The sequence below is a fragment of the Condylura cristata genome, unplaced genomic scaffold, assembly GCF_000260355.1.
Source record: "Condylura cristata isolate star-nosed mole 26May11 unplaced genomic scaffold, ConCri1.0 scaffold00028, whole genome shotgun sequence".
Classification (NCBI taxonomy): Eukaryota; Metazoa; Chordata; class Mammalia; order Eulipotyphla; family Talpidae; genus Condylura; species Condylura cristata.
Window position 1 is genome coordinate 16,261,179 of NW_004567129.1, and position 18,810 is coordinate 16,279,988.

General features: G+C 47.7%; 3 protein-coding genes across 4 annotated transcripts; 2 read left to right on the forward strand and 1 right to left on the reverse strand.

Moving 5' to 3' along the window:
* Positions 1-4,556: 4,556 nt before the first annotated feature.
* LOC101626040 (chromosome transmission fidelity protein 8 homolog) lies at positions 4,557-7,380 on the forward strand. The gene is made up of 4 exons (XM_004690433.2): positions 4,557-4,720; positions 6,308-6,365; positions 6,626-6,743; positions 7,147-7,380. Exons 1-4 carry the CDS (start codon positions 4,702-4,704, stop codon positions 7,366-7,368), a joined length of 417 nt encoding a protein of 138 aa, XP_004690490.2. The 5' UTR covers positions 4,557-4,701; the 3' UTR covers positions 7,369-7,380.
* On the forward strand, positions 7,308-9,008 carry LOC101625810 (chromosome transmission fidelity protein 8 homolog). The gene has a single exon (XM_004690432.2). It carries the CDS (start codon positions 7,365-7,367, stop codon positions 8,988-8,990), a length of 1,626 nt encoding a protein of 541 aa, XP_004690489.1. The 5' UTR covers positions 7,308-7,364; the 3' UTR covers positions 8,991-9,008.
* Positions 9,009-9,366: 358 nt separating this feature from the next.
* Positions 9,367-18,559, reverse strand: HAS3 (hyaluronan synthase 3). Of its 2 annotated transcripts, XM_004690434.2 has the most exons (4): positions 18,405-18,559; positions 16,122-16,757; positions 13,715-13,816; positions 11,140-12,799 (listed from the first exon to the last, which is right to left on the reverse strand). In XM_004690434.2, exons 1-4 carry the CDS (start codon positions 18,417-18,419, stop codon positions 11,876-11,878), a joined length of 1,677 nt encoding a protein of 558 aa, XP_004690491.1. In that variant the 5' UTR covers positions 18,420-18,559; the 3' UTR covers positions 11,140-11,875. The 2 variants fall into 2 exon arrangements, with proteins under 2 accessions (XP_004690492.1, XP_004690491.1); XM_004690435.2 differs by lacking the exons at positions 11,140-12,799; positions 18,405-18,559 and adding an exon at positions 9,367-9,492 and having other exon boundaries at positions 13,717-13,816.
* Positions 18,560-18,810: the final 251 nt, after the last annotated feature.

Consider the following 18,810-nt stretch of genomic DNA (forward strand, 5'->3'; position numbering starts at 1 on the left):
CAGGCCGCGGGCGGGGGGCACGGGAGGACGCGGGGAGCGAGGCCGAGCCGGGGATGGGGGCGAGGGTGCGAGGGAGCGGGAAGCTAGAGAGCTGGGGCCGGGCGAGGCGCGCGACTCGGAGAGAAGAATGGCGAGCGGAGGGCGGGGAGCGGAGGGCGGGGGAGGGGCGACCGTGAAGGGGGAGGGGAGCGAGGAAGGCCGCGCGGAGGTGGGGGCGTACCCAGATAGGCCCCCGGGGTGGGAAGGCCGGGAATTGTGGGGGAAGGAAGCGGTGTGGAGACGGAAGGAGGCGGGAAGGAAGGGAGCAAGCGGGGCGGAGCGGAGGGAAGGGCGGAAAGGGTGGCCGAGCGCGAGCGCAGGACGGAGAAGGGGGCGGCGCGGGCCGGAACCTCGAGGTATGTGCGGGAAGGGGCTCTTCCCAGGGCGGAGAGGGAGCCCAGCTCGCGAAGCTTGCGGAGGGCGGTGGGATAGACCTGGAACCCAGGAAGTAGCGGGAATATCAGAAAGGGTACTTTGCGGTGGGTGGGGGACGGGAGTGAGAATATGAGGGTTGTGGGGTGGGGTGCATTTTAAATCGGAGAGGCCCGCTGAGAGAAGCAACTTGGAGAGTGGTTGAAAGGGAGATAGTCTGAGGAGCGATACCTGGTTCTTTTGTGGGCGGGGTGAGGAGATGAGAGAAGAGTGGGGTGGGGTTCTGAAGAGCAGAATATTTCCGAATTGAGGGGGGGGAACAGAGAACAATATGGAAAATGAGGGTGGCAGAGGGACGTTTAGAGAGTAATCTTTGGGAGGAGCGTTAACGGCTTGGAATACCACTCCAACGGTGGGAGGTGCGGAGTAAGGTAAATTAAGAGTAGTTTCCTTGGGAGGTAGTAAAGGGGTTCAAACGCTTAATAAGAGGTCCCAGAAAAGGTCTGGGAATAATTTGGAGGGTGGGGGAAGCGGATTGAGAAGTCCCAGGAAGTGGGCGGGATTCGAAATTGGAAGTGTTTTGTAACTCAAATTGGAGGGGTTACAGGACAGGGGCTTAGAGGAGAGGATGTGAAAGATTGGGGCTGGTGGGAGAACCCAGGTTAAATGGAGATCTCAAGCAGGGCTAGAAAGGAAGGGGCTTGGGTAAGATAGGGTGCTGTGGCAGTAAGAGGAGGGAGGTTTGAGATGGGGTTACAGAGTAGCAGGAGATGGAGAAAACTGAAGTTACTCAGATCAACCGAAACCATCTATTGTCTACAAATACCAGTAATTGATTCCCTCCATCATGGGAATCCTAAAATGTGATGGGAAAGTACCACGTGTATGCATAGCATTCACACATGTTTTTTGAACACACTCTTCACTAATGAAAAGTTGGAAGCATTCAGTTCCACCTACCCTCATTAGCCCCCTTTTTGTAGGGGACTAAAAGCTCCTTTAGAAACTGAATTTTAACACTTAATGACATAAACTGCCAAGAGGCAAGATCCCCTATTGAAACTTAGACCATCCCCTCCAGTCACAAAACCACAACACTGCTAATAAAAATAATCTGTATTCAGTTGTGTAAAACTTTCTGAATTGTTCATTTGGTGGAAAGGCACGTGGAGAAATGGGCGTCATGTTTAGGGAAAAACTCTTACATAACTTAGTCCCTAAAGCAGTTTGGTGAAACCCTGACTGCCATCTTTGAATTGTTCTATTATGTAAAACTTGATTTTATTCTGATGACCTGCTTTTATAGGATATTTTAGTTCACTATAAATATTAAAATAATTATACAGTGTAGGCTTAAGGTGCTCCATTGCACTAAGGAAGTGCTGTGTTCTAGCTAATAGTTTGAGCCTAAAGACCTGCCACTGTATTGAGTACATTCTTAACCTCATTTAATTCTCACAACAATCATTTGAGATAGCTTTTTTTAATTTTATAACAGTTTATTTTTACATCACTTGTACATTTTTTTTTTTCCATGAGATAGCTTTTTTTTTTTAAATGCCTGATTTATTGGGGAAACTGAAGCTTGGGGTGGAATTGCCCATTATTCAGAGTAAGTGGTAGAATTCACAAAATCAACTGACAACTTGAGTTCTCACTTTCTTAAACACAAATAACCACTGGGACCAAATAATAACTCAATAAATGCTAACTCTTGGCCCACAATGTACAAACATTTTAGTCAGATATTTAATTTTTTTAATGAAAAATGATTTTTTAAGTTAAAAGTTGTTGGAACCTTCATTTCCTTTTTTTAAGATTTCCTTCCTACAAGATGATTGGGAAGGTACTAATGAAAATATATTATATTGTTTAGTAAAATTAAATTCTTTTAGTTAGGTTAAACCTGTGAGGGAAAGCCCTCCTTTCACTATAAGCTCCATATTCTGTTTAATTGACTACATATACTTTTTTGGGGCCCTTTTTATTTTGGGGAAGGTTACCATTATGAGGCTCATTGCTCATGTTTTTCTTTAAAAGACAGTAGTAATCTTTTAACCAGAAATCAAAGAATAAGAGAATTAAATTCTGTCAGTGACGACAACATATCAGTGAGAAAGACTTCGTCTGTTTACTTGGCTTATTTTGATGTATTCCAAGGAGTCAGGTTTAGAATAAAGTTTTAAATCCTGGAGGTAACCTTGGGTAGATAGCTAAAGGTTTCCAAACCTCAGTCTCAGGCTTAGTGTTGATTTTAACCTACCTACCCCACAGTGCATAAATTACAGAAGATTCCCCCCCAAAGATACTTACTGCCATTTTGTAAGAGCTGTTGTGAGAAAGATGGCAATCAGGAGGTCTGATACACAGGTATTAAACAAGGGAGGAGCTATGTGAGAGGCCTGCAAGACAGACAGACAGAGGAGGCATTGGGCTCACATCCCAGCTTTACTTGCTGCATGGCATGTCACTTTACCTTTAGCTCTTCCTTTCCTCACTTGTAAAAGGGAGTGCTAAGACAGTGCCTACATTATAGGATTATTTTCAGGATGAAACAAGAGAGTTGAGGAACATGTTTGGCTGTATGAGAAATGATTCTTTTTTTTTGTATCATAAAGATGATGTGCCTCAACTTTTCTTCTTAAGAAACTGTGTTGACACTTGATTTTTCATGATTTTAATAATTGACTTCATAATAGCCATAGGAAACAGTTGACCATTAAGTAAGGTTTACACCAGATTGGTCAAACCCCAGTTAAGTCTTCTAAGTTTCGATTAGGGTTCCCCCTGTGGGTCTAAACTAGTTCTTAAGATGCAGATTTCTTTTTTGCCCTGTGGTTTGCACAGGTGTTTTGAAGTCATCTGCAGCTCTGTATTGAGAGGTTGTCTTTGACCAAGTAACTCCAGATTAACTCTGTGCTTTAAAACTGAGAATGATCTGGGGCAGAAATACACCTTTTAAGGTCCCCCAAAAGCCTTTTTTGAACAAAAATTGGAAGTTGAAAACATTTAAAAAGTTCTTAAAAAAAAAAGCTGAAATTATTTGACTGTTGGGAATATAGAATTTACACATTGTTTATTTAGCTATGTGAGGGCCCATAAAAATTGAGTGGAAAAAGTCACCTCCTCTTTTTGATATGGGGGAATAATTTATTGCAGGAGAAAAATTTGTTGTTTTTCCCACACGATCCCACTTCTCCAGGCCAACACTCTTAGTTGTAACTTGGAATTATTAATCAGAGAAAGGTATTTAGTCTTAGCTAAATATGGGTCTTAAACTCTGGACTCCTCAGAGGTCCTGGCCTAACTCTTCCATTGACAGCTTTAGTTCTTGATACAGTATATTTACACTGGGCCCTCTGAGTTGATAACGCTACAGTTTCTAAACAAGAAAAGTGTTAGAAAACAGAAATTGCTCTCCTTTTTGGAATTAGTTGAGACTGAAACACTAAAACATACTTTGATAAAGAAAAATTTTGTGATGTTTCTGTATTATTAATCATGGGATCTGACACATATCAGGTCTTGTTTTCCTACTAAATACTTACTTGTCAGGAGATGGGGGAAGACAGGGCTGCACCATCTCATCCTTTTCAGTCAGTTCCACATGAATTAAAATGCACATTCCTTGTCACCTCCATCAGGTACGTCTTCAGTGAAGTTCCTGGATATACCTCCCTACCCTGACCCTGAAACATTTCCATAGACTAGTAATCTCAAGGAGCAAGGAAAGGAATAGTAGGATTCAGATGAGAGGATATTTTAAGGTGATGAGATAGAATTTTTTTTTAACTTGCTAAAGGGATGCCTTTCCCTACTTCTCTAATAATTTGACAGGTCCTCTTGTACATAAATGCAGGCAGATCAGTCCCCAGGTTCCTGTGACCTGGAGACACATAGCTGGGCGTGAACTTCATTTGTACTCAAGTATGCAGCATCCCAGTAGGTCTGGCATTTGTTCCCAGCCTGAGCATATACAAAAGCATAATGCTAAGGAGTTGTTCTCATTCCAGGAGGTCTGCTTAAGTATCTGCCAGTCTCAAGAGTACCCAGACACAACCTCCTACACAGGTATAAAGCAGTGTGCTCATTGAGCACTGGAGAATCATGTGCAGTGACCCAGTTACCAAGCATCTGTTTTCCTTTGCCTTTTTGGGAGGCCATGTACTGAATTCCTTTTCAGGAAATGCAGCATACACTGCAATATTATCATATCCTTTTTTGTAAATCGTCCACAGATGCCATCTCAAACCTGTGGTCTAATGCCTTTAAAGAGTAATCTTCCCCACCATGATCTACTCAGAACATGGTATGTATCTATTTGAAGGTCTTACTGGTTCTCAGAAACCTCCTATAATTTACTTTAACATACACACAAGGGAAGTAACCTGCATCATCAGTCATCAAAAACTTAACAAAATCACTTCAGTTTACATGCATTGATTAACCTTTACAAATTTGTTTCTCATTGAACTTTTTTTTAGATTCATGGCTAAAATATATCTAACATTCTTTAAACTATAGTCAGAATTTTACCTTGGGAGTGCTAATTTATTCCGTCTGCTAAAACATTAGAACATACTGAAAAGAACATACAGACTTTAGAGCATTTTTATGCACTTTAATTTGGTCTTCACAACAGTTTACTGACTCAGATCACCTGGGTAGGTGGTATCTCCATAGTCATGAAGCAGCTTGTATGCTGCTAGTCAAGTTTTCCACACCTGCTGGCTAGAATCTCAGTGGTTACTTTCTCTTTCAAGAAATATTAGAAAAGAGAATGTTTAAAGTGCTTTTAATTGATAGTAGTGGTGGAGTAGTGGTGGAGGCTCTTTTGTTCTCAAAAATTTTTGCCCTCCTGAGCTAGGGGATCACTTTGTCTCAAGTGGTGCCACAACTGGCGGTGGTCCAGGAGGCCTGGCTTATTCAGGGACAACCTATAGATTCCCCATACCATTCTGACCAGCTCTTGCAATGCACAGTGCCTGTCTGATGCCTTGATGATTTTTGTTCTCACTGGTACGTAGTTTTCTTGGATAGTCATGAGTACAGATAAAAGATAGCCTTACGTCCTTAAGCTGCTTCTATTACATTTTAACTGTGTGTATACATCTACACCCAGATGCATGCGTGCTGCAAAATATTAAGTTCTTAATGTGGGCATTTCACAGTGATTAAGGTACCTTCCATATATACACAGCATATGACTCATAGTAAAAATAGCTGCTGTTTATATTTGATTTTGAAATCCAGTGAATTAACTAATCTCATGTTTCCAGAGTGTGTGGTGGTCAGGAGCACAGCTTTTGGTGCCCTCTGCCAGAGGCTGCCAGTAACAAACATTTTCCTTGACTCTCCACGGTGAAGATTTACATCAGCAAAAAAATCTAATTTCTAAAAACAAAAATAGGTAACTTCTAATCATGTGTTTGCCAGACCTGTTCCTTCTATACAGCAGTTGGTAAACACTGGACTAATATCCCTCCACTATGCCCCATTTAATCGTTAAAAGGACTTAGCCAGAAAGTGTTGTTTACGTCCCTGGACCTCTCAGTTTTCCTAGTCTACCCTTCCTAGAAATATGAGTGAGGACAGTCGTTGGGGCAAAAATGTCCTTTTTAACCTGTTTGAGTACTATAAACGTGCCACCAGGTGGTGCTGTTGTATAAAATGAAAGCTAAGTGTTAAGCTAGATTCTGACTGACTAGACACTACTGTTAACTTGTCATACAGTAGTATGACTTTAAGCAGTCTTATGTAAACAGTAGTTCAAAAAATAATTACATCATACAGAATTGTTAGGGGAATGAGATGTGTCTTAAGTACATAGAAAAATACCTGGCATACATAAGTAGTAAATATTAGCTATTATCTTAAACCTCTCTTCTCTCTACAGCTTATTTTCAGTTGCTTTTTAAAGACGGAAAGCTCATGGTGCAAATTGTTATTTCCTGGTAAGTACATTTTGTAAGAATTTAAATTTAACTTGAATGATTAGGACTATCTAGGTTTGACATTTCCTGGAAGGCTTGGGGTCCTCAGGTGCATCTTGCACAAATCCTTGAGCATTTCAGTCTCTAGTTCAGTGCCTAGCACTGCCCAGTTCCCCAAGAACTTGTGCTCAACAGAGTTCCTTTGAGCCTTGAATGGTGGTGTAGGACACTTCATCCTTCACCCCTCAAAAATATTGTAACCGCCAGCCCTTTGCTTGCAGTGCTGGGGCTGGAGGCCTGGCAGAATGGGTGCTGATGGAGCTACAGGGGGAGATCGAGGCTCGCTACAGCACTGGATTAGCTGGAAACCTCCTGGGAGACCTCCATTACACCACTGAGGTGAGGGGGCTTTTCTTTCCCTGCCTAATGCCTCAGGAAAGCAAGCTACACCAAGGTGGTGCTCCCAGGACCCAGAATGAGGACTGCCCTCAGGTTTGTTTACTCAAAGTCTAGCTAATCTGCAAAGCTATCTGCTTGTTCTCCCCCCATCTCTGCAGTAACAGGGAAATTCAGCTTTGGGGAATCTAGAAGGGTCACATTTGTAAAAATGGAACCTCTATTACCTGGGGACAGAAAGAATAAAAAGGGCACATGGGCGGGTTGTCCAGTGTGTCTTAACAATGGTAGAGCCAGACCAGGAAGTGGAGGTGCCATCATTTCCTGCCAAGAACAGCTTTAGAAGGCACCTGAGTGTTATGACCTTGCCCTGAACCTCAGGTATCTTGTTCTTGTTCTGCCAAAGGGAATTCCTGTGCTGATTGTGGGGCATCATATCCTTTATGGGAAGCTCGTCCACCTGGAGAAACCTTTTGCTGTCCTCGTCAAACACTCACCTACAGATCAGGACTGTGATGAGCTTGGTGATACTGGCACCCACTACCTGGTGACGGCACTCATCAGAAACAAGATCCTTTTCAAAACTCGCCCCAAGCCCATTATCACCAACGTCCCCAAGAAAGTATGAAAGAACCGCGGATTTTCCCTAGAGAGCGGCCAACTCCTTGGACTCGTGCTCCGCTGCCACCTCGAGGACGGCTGGACAGTTCCCTGGGGCCACAGGGAGGTCCTGGTCTGAACACTGGCCACTCATTGGGCATGAACTCGGATCCCTTTCTAATGGCAACTGGTTCTCTTGGAAATATGGCCCCCTTTCCAAGGAATCCATCATCTTTTCCAACTTCATCAGGTTCAAATCCAGCACCGTTCCCTGCTGGTGCTGGTGCTCGTGATCCAGGCATGGCTTCTTTTCCAAGAGGGATGAATTCTACTGGCACAGGTGCAGTTTCTTTCCCAAGGCCAGGTGGCCTCTTGGGCCCAGGCCCAGGCCCAGGCCCGGCTCTAAACCCTAGAGCAGGATCTCTTCCAGGCCCAGGGCCTATGTCTAACCCTAGATTAGGGGGTCTTCCAGGACCAGGTCCTATGACCAACCCAAGGTCAGGTGGTCTTCTGGGAACAGGTCCTGACCCCAGGAGTGGTGGTCCCATGGGCCCTGGATCTGGACCCAACATGCGAGGAGGAGGTGTTCTGTTGACTTCTGGGAATGGTCCTCCTAATCCTAGGCCCGTTGGTCTAGGCCCTGGACCAAGTCCCAGTATGAGATCAGGCTTTGTAGGTACAAACCCTGCACCGAGGTCAGGTATGTTTCCAGGCCAAGGCCTTGGACCCAATCCAAGAGCAAATGCCATGGGCCCAGGCCTTGGGCCCAACCCTAGGGCAGGTGGTTTGGGTCCAGGCCCTAATTTGGACACCAGAGCTGGTGGTCTCTTGGGCACAGGATCTGGTCTCAACTTAAGAATGGCTGGACCGCAAGGCTTAGATCTTGCCCCCATATTAAGAGCAGCAGGTCTTTTAGGAGCAAATTCAGCTTCTTTTTCACAGACTTCTGGAAATATGGGCACAAGCCCATCCCCCATGGCAAGAGTACCTGGTCCTATTGGCCCAAATTCGGGTCCTGGTTCTCGGGGAATTGGCCTTCCAGGGCCAAATCCATCTCCCATGTCAAGAGCTCCTGGCCCCATGGGCCCTAATTCAGCTCATTTCTCAAGGCCAGCTGGCCCAATGGGAGTAAATGCTAATCCCTTTCCAAGGGGGACAGGTCCGGTGGGGCTGAATCCATCTCCCTTCTCCCAGTCTTCTGGCTCATTGGCTTCAAACCCAGCTACCTTTCAAAGGTCTACTGGCCTCCAGGGCTCAAGTTCAGCAATGTTCCCAAGAACCACTGGGCCAATAGGTCCCAACCCATCCAATTTCCCAAGGGCCACTGGTTTACAAGGCCCAAGTCCAGCTACCTTCCCCAGGTCTACTGGCCCATTAGGCCCTGGACAAGTTACTTTCCCCAGGTCAGCTCCTGGGCCTCTGGGCTCTTCCCCAGCAGGCCCTGTGGGTATGAACCCAGCTCCTTTTGCAAGGCCAACTGGGACCATGGGTCTAAACCCAGCTTCCTTTCCAAGGATGAATGGCCCAGTAAGCAAAACTTTGGTTCCATTTCCTAGAGTGGGGAGCCTCCCTGGCACAAACCCAGCTGCTTTCCCCAGACCAGGGGGTCCAATGGCTGCAATGTACCCAAATGGAATGTTGCCCCCTTAAACACCATTTTCTCTCCAGGACCACCTCGGTTTCTAGACATTGTGGTTCTGGGCAGGGGCTGTGACTTATATAAAAGGGTAGATAGGGAGCTACAGTCTGAAGTACATAGCTGGGGCTCAAGTTCAAATGAGCCATCTCTTCCTTTGCTTCTTTCTTGACTGAAGGTGACAAGTTATTTGTGGGACATGGATTAGAGCAGATGGGAATGATCCTGACCCTGATAAAGGATCTCCACAGCCTTGCAAAAGCCTGTTGTGCTTTTGTCCCACTGCTTTCTGCCCCTTGTTTCTTACTAGTTTCTTGAATTGTTCTTGTGGACTTTTCCTCAGGGATACATTGGCCTGCAGGTCCCAATTCATATTTAGTCCCCTGCTCACCACTGGAGAACCAGCTCACTGCTTTCTAGAAATGTCTCGTTGGTGAATGGACCATGCTTCAGCAGCTCTGACCTGGGCAGCTTGGACCTGGTCATCCTCTACTGCCATACCTTTCCCTGGGGGTTTGAACACAGGACAGAAAGGTGGGCAGCTACTTCGAAGACCCACCAAATAACACTTTCTGCTTGATTGACTGGGCCTGCAGCTTCCTTTTCCTGGGACTCACAGGAGACCAGAATCAAGGCTCCACTGCTCATCCAACTCCCTCTTCACTGGTACTCCCAATCAAAGAACCTCAAAATTTAAACTGATGTGGATGGGAAGATGGGGGTGGGGGGAGGGGGGGCAGGGGAGAAATCACTGTGCTTCGTTCAGCCTGACGTGAAAGGATGGTTGGTGTTTTTCCTGCATTGTATCTTTTCTTACTGTTTCTTTAATAAATGGGATGAGAGGGCTGCTGTGTCATTTTCATTTTGTTACTTGTTCCATTCCATGGGAATGAAGTTTACCCAATGCCTTTCATTTTTGGTATGGCCACAATTCACGCTATCAAGTCAAAAAGCTTTCACTGGAGGAAGCAAGCTCGTTTTTAAGCATTAGCCAGGACTCACCTGCCAGTAATTTCACCAGACTCTTCCCCACCCTCTACAATAAAATTTAAGCCATCCTAGGTGTGTGTGTGTGTGTAGTTACCAGGGTGGGCTTCTGTATTGCCCAGGCCCAGAGACAGTATAATATCTTCTGAATTCCACTGGAATTACTGTACCTTGGACAAAGCTATTTCTCATTGCCTTTTGAAAGTTAAAGAGCTAGCTTTCATTACCACAAGGGAGGAAGTACCTCAGAGATGAACATTATATGAGAATCTTTATTTTGACAAATAAGTGCAGTATAAAATTTTGACCTGAAAAGTAAAAAAAAAAAAAAAAGTAAAAATAAATATGTTTACAAATTACCATAGAAACAATACAAAAGAGGATTAAAATTCTCAATGAGGAAATAAAATGTGTCCACTTGTATAAAGGCTGTACCCTCGTAAGTAAGAAACGGGGATAAAGCTGAAGAACCAGTTTGGTTACACTGCTGGAAAATGTACAAAATAACTTAGAAAAACCAGTCGAGGTCAAATGTTGTGAGCCCGTTACTTGTATCTGTCTACTTTTGATCTGAGGAAAATTGATGACCACAGTGCAAGGCAGAGCTGATAGTAGGGCAGCCAAGAGTTCTCCATGAGGAGTCCATTCTATAAATCTGCAAGTAAAAGCTGAGGTGGGAAAAAGCCCTTAATGAAGCCTGAGCTCTGCAGTTGGCTGACCAGATTTCCTCCATTGTACTGCTTGAAATAGTTACTTCTTGGCTAGCAAAAACACGGAAGAGCCTGGGACAAATGTCTGTAGCAAAAGCCTGCTGTCACTTCCCAGCCTTCGTGGAGTAGGCCCGACCAACGAGCAGTCTTATCAGAAACTTGAGGTCTTTGATGCAGAAGTGTTGGCTGACCCTGGAAAATGCTTGAGTTTGTGAGTAAGGAAAGCACCAGGGTTTGCCCATCTGTGGCGCAGGGAACACTTTGTTCCTTTGTAGGAAGCACCTGGGCTCTAGGGACCTGCCCCCTCCACTATCTGACACCTTGGTGAATGGAGGTCTGAAGAGAGAACATGCAAGAAGCAACCCCAAGTCAAAAGCTTAGTCAAGACTCCAGGCCTGAAATCCAAGAGCTGAGACCAGTCTATGGATTGCAAAAATCTAGAAAATGACTCGGGGGGGGGGGGAAAGCAGGGTAATGGGGGCAGGGGTAACATCAAACTGCCTCAAGAGGCCTGAGAAAGCAAGTATATCTTAGCACTCAAGAACCAATTCCATTATTTAGCTTGGTGCTGGAAGGAAGCAAGCAAATGCAACAACTTGGCTGTAAGAATTCCCTGAATTCACTGAAGCAAAAGGATGGTACATCACATAATAAAGCACCATTCTTGGACCCTGTTTTCAGGTGCCCAAAGACCAGGTTTCTGGGCATCGTATCTCAGGCACAATCTTATTGCATTGATAACTACATGGGGGTTGGGGGGGCATACTACTAGCTGGCCCAAATCTCATTCTCCCATTACCTCTGGCTGTGTTCAGATGGGCTAAAAGGAACCCCTTCCCATAGGTGTTCACTTGCCCACCACAAGTTGCCACAAAGTGGAACTTAGGCTTGGTTCTGAGTTCCCTTTGGAGCCTGGGGAAGAACAGACGTTCCTAGAGGCCACTGTGTGTGTAGAAGCAGCCTGAAAACACATAAGTCTCTACCACCCTGGCTACCCAGAGCTGGAATCCGTGTTGCTTCCTCCAGGCAGAACTGCCCCAAGCCACATTATACACACAAGATTCTTTGCACTTCAGATTAGTCCTTTGGACCATTAAGAAACTAAAACAGCACTCCCTCTTCCCTCCCACCCCTTCTCTTCTCTTCCATTCCCTTTCCCTCCCTTACCCATTGCACTCTTCCCACTCTGCTTGGGTGCTGTGTCATACCTCAGCAAAAGCTAAGCTGTACTGCTCTGGTTTCTTGCCACAACGTCGGGCAATGATAGTCAGATACAACACGAGGAGAACCACCCAGTAGAAGCCATACAGAGTGGCCCCAGAGACAAGGAAAGCTAGCTCTGTCTCACTGAACAGATCCTGGCAATAAGCTGTGTAGGCCAGTCCCCCCAGAAGGACTGCCACCCAGATGGACACAGGAATGAGGCCAATGAAGTTTACCACGATGGTTTTCCGGCCAGATGTGCCCCAGCCAGACTTGTTGATGGTAGCGATGGCAAAAATCTTGGCTGGCAGGAGGCTGGACATATAGAGAAGGGAGTAGAGAGACATGAAGATCATCTCTGCATTGCCCCGAAGGAAGCAGGCATAGGTAGCCTTGATAATGCCCACCAACTGCACCGTCAGCAGGAAGAGAAGAATGTTCCAGATGCGGCCACGGTAGAAGAGTTGTATAACTGTGGCGATGAGGAAGAAGGGGAAGAAACCTGTGACCACTGATTCGTAGGTCATCCAGAGGTGGTGCTTATGAAACCACAGAGAGTTGTAGAGCCACTCTCGGAAATAAGACTTGCTCCAGCGGGTCTGCTGGTTGAGCCACCGGAGGTACTTGGTGGGGGTCTCTGTGAGGCACTTGGAGCGCGCTGTATACTTAGTCCTGTAGCCAAGGCTCAGGACTCGGTTGGTGAGGTGCCGATCATCCCCAAAGCTGCACTTGCTGCCTAGGAACTTCTGATGGTACCAGTCCTCCAGGAACTGCTGGAGGAGGCTATTGCGGTACATGCCCAAGGGCCCACTAATACACTGGACACAGCCAAAGTAGGACTGGCAGGCCCGTTCCACGTTGAAGGCCATCCAGTACCGAACACTGCTCAGGAAGGAGATCCACGAATCATACTTGTTGAGGATCTGCAAGGGAACCAGAGATGCTGGGCTGCCTCACCCAAGGGCATGCCCAAACAGACAGACACTAGAGACCAGAAAGCCTCTGTTCTGTAACCCATTGCTCAAATTCCTGGTCATCACTCCTACCTCACCTGGGGATTCTCTGTAGCACTAGCCCCACCTCCCCCACTGTATTATCTGCACTGATTTTCCGGCTGAAGTTGCTCCAGCAGTCAGGCCACTTTCAAGCTCAGGACCAGCCAGGGGTGGTGTTCAATGCAACACCCCAGCCACTGATCCTGACCCTTCTCAGTTTGGAAAGCTCCCTGGGAAGACATGGCACATTGCCAACGAAATCCACTGGAAGACGATGCTTGCCCAGAGCTCCTCAGCACAACTTCCCTAAGAGCAAGAGTCTCTCAAGGGTTCAATTTTAGAGGTGCGTGCTATACCCCTGGCCAAAAAAGAAGCCCTCTCCATACCTGATAAGTGATTATTGCCCTCTCAGATTGAAAAGAATGGGAAACAGAGTAGGTCACAAGTGAACCCTCTGATAGCAGTGATCACTCTCCCCAATACTACTATTTTGTCAAGATGTCCATTTCCCAGGCTTATCCAACTGGATTAAGAAACATGGGGCTCTCCCTGGTGGCACTACTGGTTATACCTCTCCGAAGCCACTGCAGCACGAGTTTGATCCCCTGCCAGGGAGCTGATCCACATGGCGTGGCAGACCTCTCCTGACCCACCCGCTGCTCCCCTCAGCAGTGTACTTTGTTGGTCTGCCTGTTCTGCTCCCCACTCTGTCTCTGGTGAATCCTCTCACTGCCCTTGCACCTCTGGCCTATACCCCAGTTCTGTATGCATAAATAAATCTTAAAAAAAAAAAATAATGTTCAGATACCCCTCCCCCCCAAGAAATCCCAGATAACTTCTTACTTGGACATCTCCTCCGACTCCCCCCACCTGGGGGTCCTCCTCTAGAACTCGAAGCATCTCGATGGTGCAGGCTGGATCCAACACAGTGTCAGAGTCACACACCTAAGGAGGAAGTCAACTGTCAGCCCATTTGCATTTCAGCCCCTATACACCAGCCCCTCTCAATCTGAGGGTTGCAACTCCATTCACAGTTCTCCTCTAGCCACTAGCTCAGAGACCAAATAGAAAGGGTGAGACAAGGAAAATAAGGATAAGGATAGCTGAGGTATCAGTCTTGATGGCCAACTGGCTGAGATACACATGCAGGAGAGACACATGCAGGAGACTGTGGGTGGCAGGCCTGGAAAGAGGTAAAGGCTTGGCAATGGAAAAGTTTCATTCCCGTGGAAGCAGGCTTCACAGAATGTTTCAGATATCTCAAAATGTTTCTCTGGGATCCATGAGAAGAAAAGAGGAAAAATCATTGCAATCAGGTAACAGGCACAGTGGCTGGATCAAGGCCAGCAAATACTCCTCAGGTGGTCAAGGAATGGCTCTTGTCAGATGCTTCTAGTTTTTCCCAGAGGACCATTAACAGCGTCTTGCCTCTTGGACAGCCTGGGAAAAGGGCTCTCCTCTATCTATCCAGTTGGCAGCCACTAACATGGCTGCCAGGCCTCCTCTACTCCCTTAGCCCAGTCTTTGAGATCAGGGCAATGGATGGCCACAGACTGCCTCACCTGGATGGGCACGGAAGTTGGCAGCAGCTGCCTCTTATCAGACCCAGATTCAAATCCTGCCCACTTGTCCTTCTTTCCCATGGCCCAGTTCCAACAGGTCATCATATTAGTGGAATCTGGATAATTGACTCCTTGTCTATTTCACAGAAAAATACTGAGATGGTACAAACAGCCCAGATAAACAATGGTGAGGGGAATTAATTTCCCTAACAGAGCAAAGATAAGCCCAAACCTTAGTCTGCAAAAGTCTGGAGTCCTTTTACTAAAGTTGCTGAGTGAGAGCCCTTTAGCCTAAGTGAACACTGTCCCCCACCCTACGCATCTTAATCTTCTCATGGGAAGACAGGGTGGTCACAATCGCAGTAGGAGGCTGAAGGCAGGCAGGAAGAGACATCAGCACCAGGTTGGGTCTCTTCTACCTGCTCTCTCGACTCCCCACCTGATCTAGCCCCACATCCTGGCCCATACACAGGGAATCTCAGGTCAGATGCCCAGAGAACCTTCAGTCCACTTCCAGTGCCACACTTCCAGTGCCACACTTCCAGTGCCTGGTCTCAGCCCCTGATTCTAACCCATCTTCAGGCTGCTTCCTTCACTCCAGGAAGTTCTTTCTAGTTGAGCAGTGCCAGGTAAGCTGGAGCTCTTGGACTCCCCCATTGGCTAGGGGAGGAGAAAACAACCTCAGCAGCATGGGCTGAAATCCACTATGCATTCATTGACTGGAATCAAGGTTATTCCAGGCAGTGACTCCAGAGCCTAAAAAAGAAAAGCTGGCTCAGTTGCGTAGATTACTGCTGGTCCACCAAGACACATAGGAAGCGATCAAGAAAAGAGACTGTACAGCTCCCCTAACGGAGGCTTTAGGGACCCTATGCTTCATGATTATGGGTGACAAATATCACTGTGGTTTGAGCCAAGTGTCAGGGTAAGGTAGTATCACTTGGGGGAAAGAAAAGACCTGGCTCAAATCCTGGCTATGCATCTTCCTGCTGTGTGACATTAAGCAAGTTACTAAGCCTTTCTGTGCTTCAGGTATGAGTAGAGATAATAGTTCTTATCTCCTAGGAGTATTATGAAGATTGAAATAATATGTATGCAATGTTTACTAGAGTGCCTGGTATGAATGAAGTGTCATACACCTGTTTGCTGTTGTCTTTATTAGAATACTAGTCCAGAGACCACATCAAAGTCACAGAACCAACTAGCAACAGAATCAGAATTTCTCCCAAGGTCTTTAAGACTGCTTTAGAGCCACCAAGCTCTGTTACATTCCATTTTTTTAATTAATTTATTTATTTATGCATGCAGAACTGGGATGCAAGCCAGAGGTACAGGGGCACCAGAGACAGAGGATTCACCAGAGACAGAGTGGGGAGCAGAACAGACAGATCAACAAAATACACTGTTGAGGGGAGCAGCAGGTGGGTCAGGAGAGGTCTGCTGCACCATGTGGGTCACCTCCAGGGTGGGGATTGAACTTACACTGACGCAGCTGGCTCGCTTGCGGTGTTGCGCCTTAACCCCTGTGCCACCAGGGAGGGCCTTCTGTTGCATTCTTAAATGCAAAGGAGGGATGTGTACAAAACAAGGGATCTATAGATAAGACTAAAAATTTTTGGAGGAGCCCATGTTCTGTCGGTCAGATACATTCAGTGTCCACATACTCCTGGGGGTAGGGATGCACTTACCTGGATGTAGTCCACTGAGTCACCAAGAGCCTTGAAAGCTGTGTACATGACCTCTCGTTTGCCTCCCCACTTCTGCATGATGCACGAAAAGGTACTGGTTTGTACCACACTGCGCACTCGGTCCATGCCCTCCTGCAAGCTGGCCTCCGTCTCGCCCTCACCAGCCTCATGGAAGTTACTGCGCCACACAAAGAAATCAGCTCGCTCAGTGCCACCTAGCACCTCATGGAAGATGTCCAGCATGTAGGCATCCTCCTGGCGATTGCCGTCCACCACCATGACCACCTTGAGGTCTGGGAAGGCAATGCGCTGGGCAGAGCGCAGGCACTTGCGCAGGTAGTCTGGGTCCTCCTGGTAGGCAGCGATGCAGAGGGCCACTGAGCACCTGGATGGGCAGGGCATCTTGAGGGGTCGGCCCACCAGGCGCATGCGCCGGTGCTCCAGGAAGGCAAACAGGCTCTGGATGAGCAGGTGCAGCCCCAAGATGGCACCGTACAGGCCAAAGGACAGGTAGTGCTTTTCGGTGTGGATGAACTGGTAGCCTGTCACATAAGCTGCCAGGATGCCCCCCAGCACCACCAGGGCAAACAGACTGGTGCCCACCACACGCAAGGCTGTGGTCAGCTGCACCGGCATCTGGAGGGAGAAGCCAAGAAGTGGGGAATCAGACAGGAGGCATCACCATTCAGAGCAAGCGGGGTATGATAAAGACCACTGATAAAAAGCATTATCACTGAGCGTAACTGAGACTGTCTCTATACTCAGAAGACAAAGTACTGAGCCAAAGCCCAACTCTTCTTCTTACTATCAATGTGGGACTGTGTCCTACCTTTTATTAATTCATCAGTCAAATGTAGACTGCAGCACTAGCCTCAATGTGTCTTTGAAAGCTAAATAGGTACCAGGAGTAGGTAAAACACTTAGAGTAGCACTTATTGTTTGACGAACCAAAGAGAACCAGGTGACATCCATCTCCTGGACAGCAGGACAGTGAGGTACCTGTCCCAAAGGTCAGTTGACCTTCCCCATTAGACTGCACTCTGGCAGGGGGATATTCACCTGTCAAGACATCATCCATGAGGCCCATGAAGAAAGTGGGGGAGAAAAAGAAACAGCAGGAGGCCAGAGAGAGAAAGGAAGCATCTTCCCTTTTTCCAAACAGTAACATCAGTAAGAGAAAGTTTTCTCTTCTGCTTTCTCACCTTTTTCTCATTTACTTGAGGCAGGAAAGAAAGGGAAAGCAGAAGAGGAAAAGAAAAGGAAAAGAGTGCTGGGGTGCAGAGAGCCCGCCCTGCTGGAGGCCCAGTGCTCTGGGCCCAGGGAAGTGCAACTGCCACTGCAGCAGCCCAGGGAGCTGGGGAAGCTACCCAGGGTGCCCCATCCACTTGGCCCTGGTACCCCATAAAATCTCTTCATCTCTTGCCCTACCACACCTACAAATGCTCCCAGGTTTCATTTGCAACTAAGTCAGGATGCCTAGCATCTGCCCTATTGGGACAGTTGTGCTGTATTGAAAATAGAGTGGGACTCTGCACCAGATCAACCACCTCCAGGCAGCCTGACCTTGCCCAACTTCTCTGAGACTAAGTACCTCCGGAGCAAGGACTTCTGATGGTTTTGTCTTGTATCTCGGTGAATCATTCCCTGAAAATTGAAAACACTTCAGTCCTAAAGGACTACCTAAGTGGGAAGGCTGGCTCAGGGGTGGGGAGTTGGGGGTGGGGTGGGGGGAGGGGCAGATTGATAAGGAAGCTCAAGGCCCTCTATTCTGCCCATGTTGCCTTCCCATGTCCTCTCCCTGCCACCTGACTGATCTGTTTCCACCACCCCTCACCCTCTATGGACAAGGAGGTCTCACTGAAATAGGCGCTCCAGCCCTACCCCAACACAAACACCTACCTTACCAGGCAACAATGCCTGTTCTCCTATTCCCCTCCCCTCTTCCCCACCCCCCACCTCCCCAGACAAGACAGGTGAGGAACATGCAGTCACTGCCTAAAATCAGTCTGGGACTCGGGCACCAGTAGCATTTCAGCAGCTTCGCTCTGGAAAGTGCTTTTGGCAGTCTGGCCTCTTCTGGGAAGCGTTCCCCGGGAAGCTCTCCCCCACCATCCTGGGGAGCTTCCTGAGGCTTCCTCTGCGGACTCCCAGTCACCTCCCCCCCCTCCCCCATCCCAGATTCCCCTCCTCCTCCTCCTCCTCCTCCTCGGAGCCTGAGGCCGAGGCCCCTGCAGGCCCTGCATCCATTGCCCTGGAGCGCCCCTATTCCCCTCTAGAGCTTACTGGCCGAAGGGGCATTGCAGGCACCACTGCCCCCTGCGCTGTGGCAAAGGGCAAGGGGCGTTCAAGGCCAGCCCAGCAACCTGCCCGGCTGGCGCCCAGCCTCGGCGCAATGCCGGAGGCAGCGGCCACCGGTTAATGCAGTCGGGGAAACACTCGCCACGCTTCTCGCCCCCGCCAGAGCCTAGCCTTCTGGCGAAGGCGGCGCCAGCCACACCCACGTGCCGGTTTCCCACCGAGAAGAAACGGGAAACCTCAGGATTCAGTCGGATCAGACACTGCTGATCTTCTGGGGCCCCAGCTACCTAGGCAAAGTAGCTTGCCTGCAGACAAAGGCGGCTTCCCCGGTGTCGCCGGCCCCACAGAGGACCCACGAAGGTCCTGCAGCAGGACACCCACGTGAGATCAG

What these genes read in the sequence shown, in the direction of transcription:
- LOC101626040 (XM_004690433.2), top strand. An exon ending in GTGCAAATTGTTATTTCCTG is followed by an intron (nt 6,366 to 6,625) that starts GTAAGTACATTT and finishes CTTTGCTTGCAG; the next exon opens with TGCTGGGGCTGGAGGCCTGG. An exon ending in ACCTCCATTACACCACTGAG is followed by an intron (nt 6,744 to 7,146) that starts GTGAGGGGGCTT and finishes GTTCTGCCAAAG; the next exon opens with GGAATTCCTGTGCTGATTGT.
- LOC101625810 (XM_004690432.2), top strand. Translation starts at nt 7,365, where the DNA reads ATGAAAGAACCGCGGATTTTCCCTAGAGAGCGGCCAACTCCTTGGACT.
- HAS3 (XM_004690434.2), bottom strand. An exon ending in ACTCAGTGGACTACATCCAG is followed by an intron (nt 13,817 to 16,121) that starts GTAAGTGCATCC and finishes CTTCCTCCTTAG; the next exon opens with GTGTGTGACTCTGACACTGT. An exon ending in GAGTCGGAGGAGATGTCCAA is followed by an intron (nt 12,800 to 13,714) that starts GTAAGAAGTTAT and finishes GTTCCCTTGCAG; the next exon opens with ATCCTCAACAAGTATGATTC.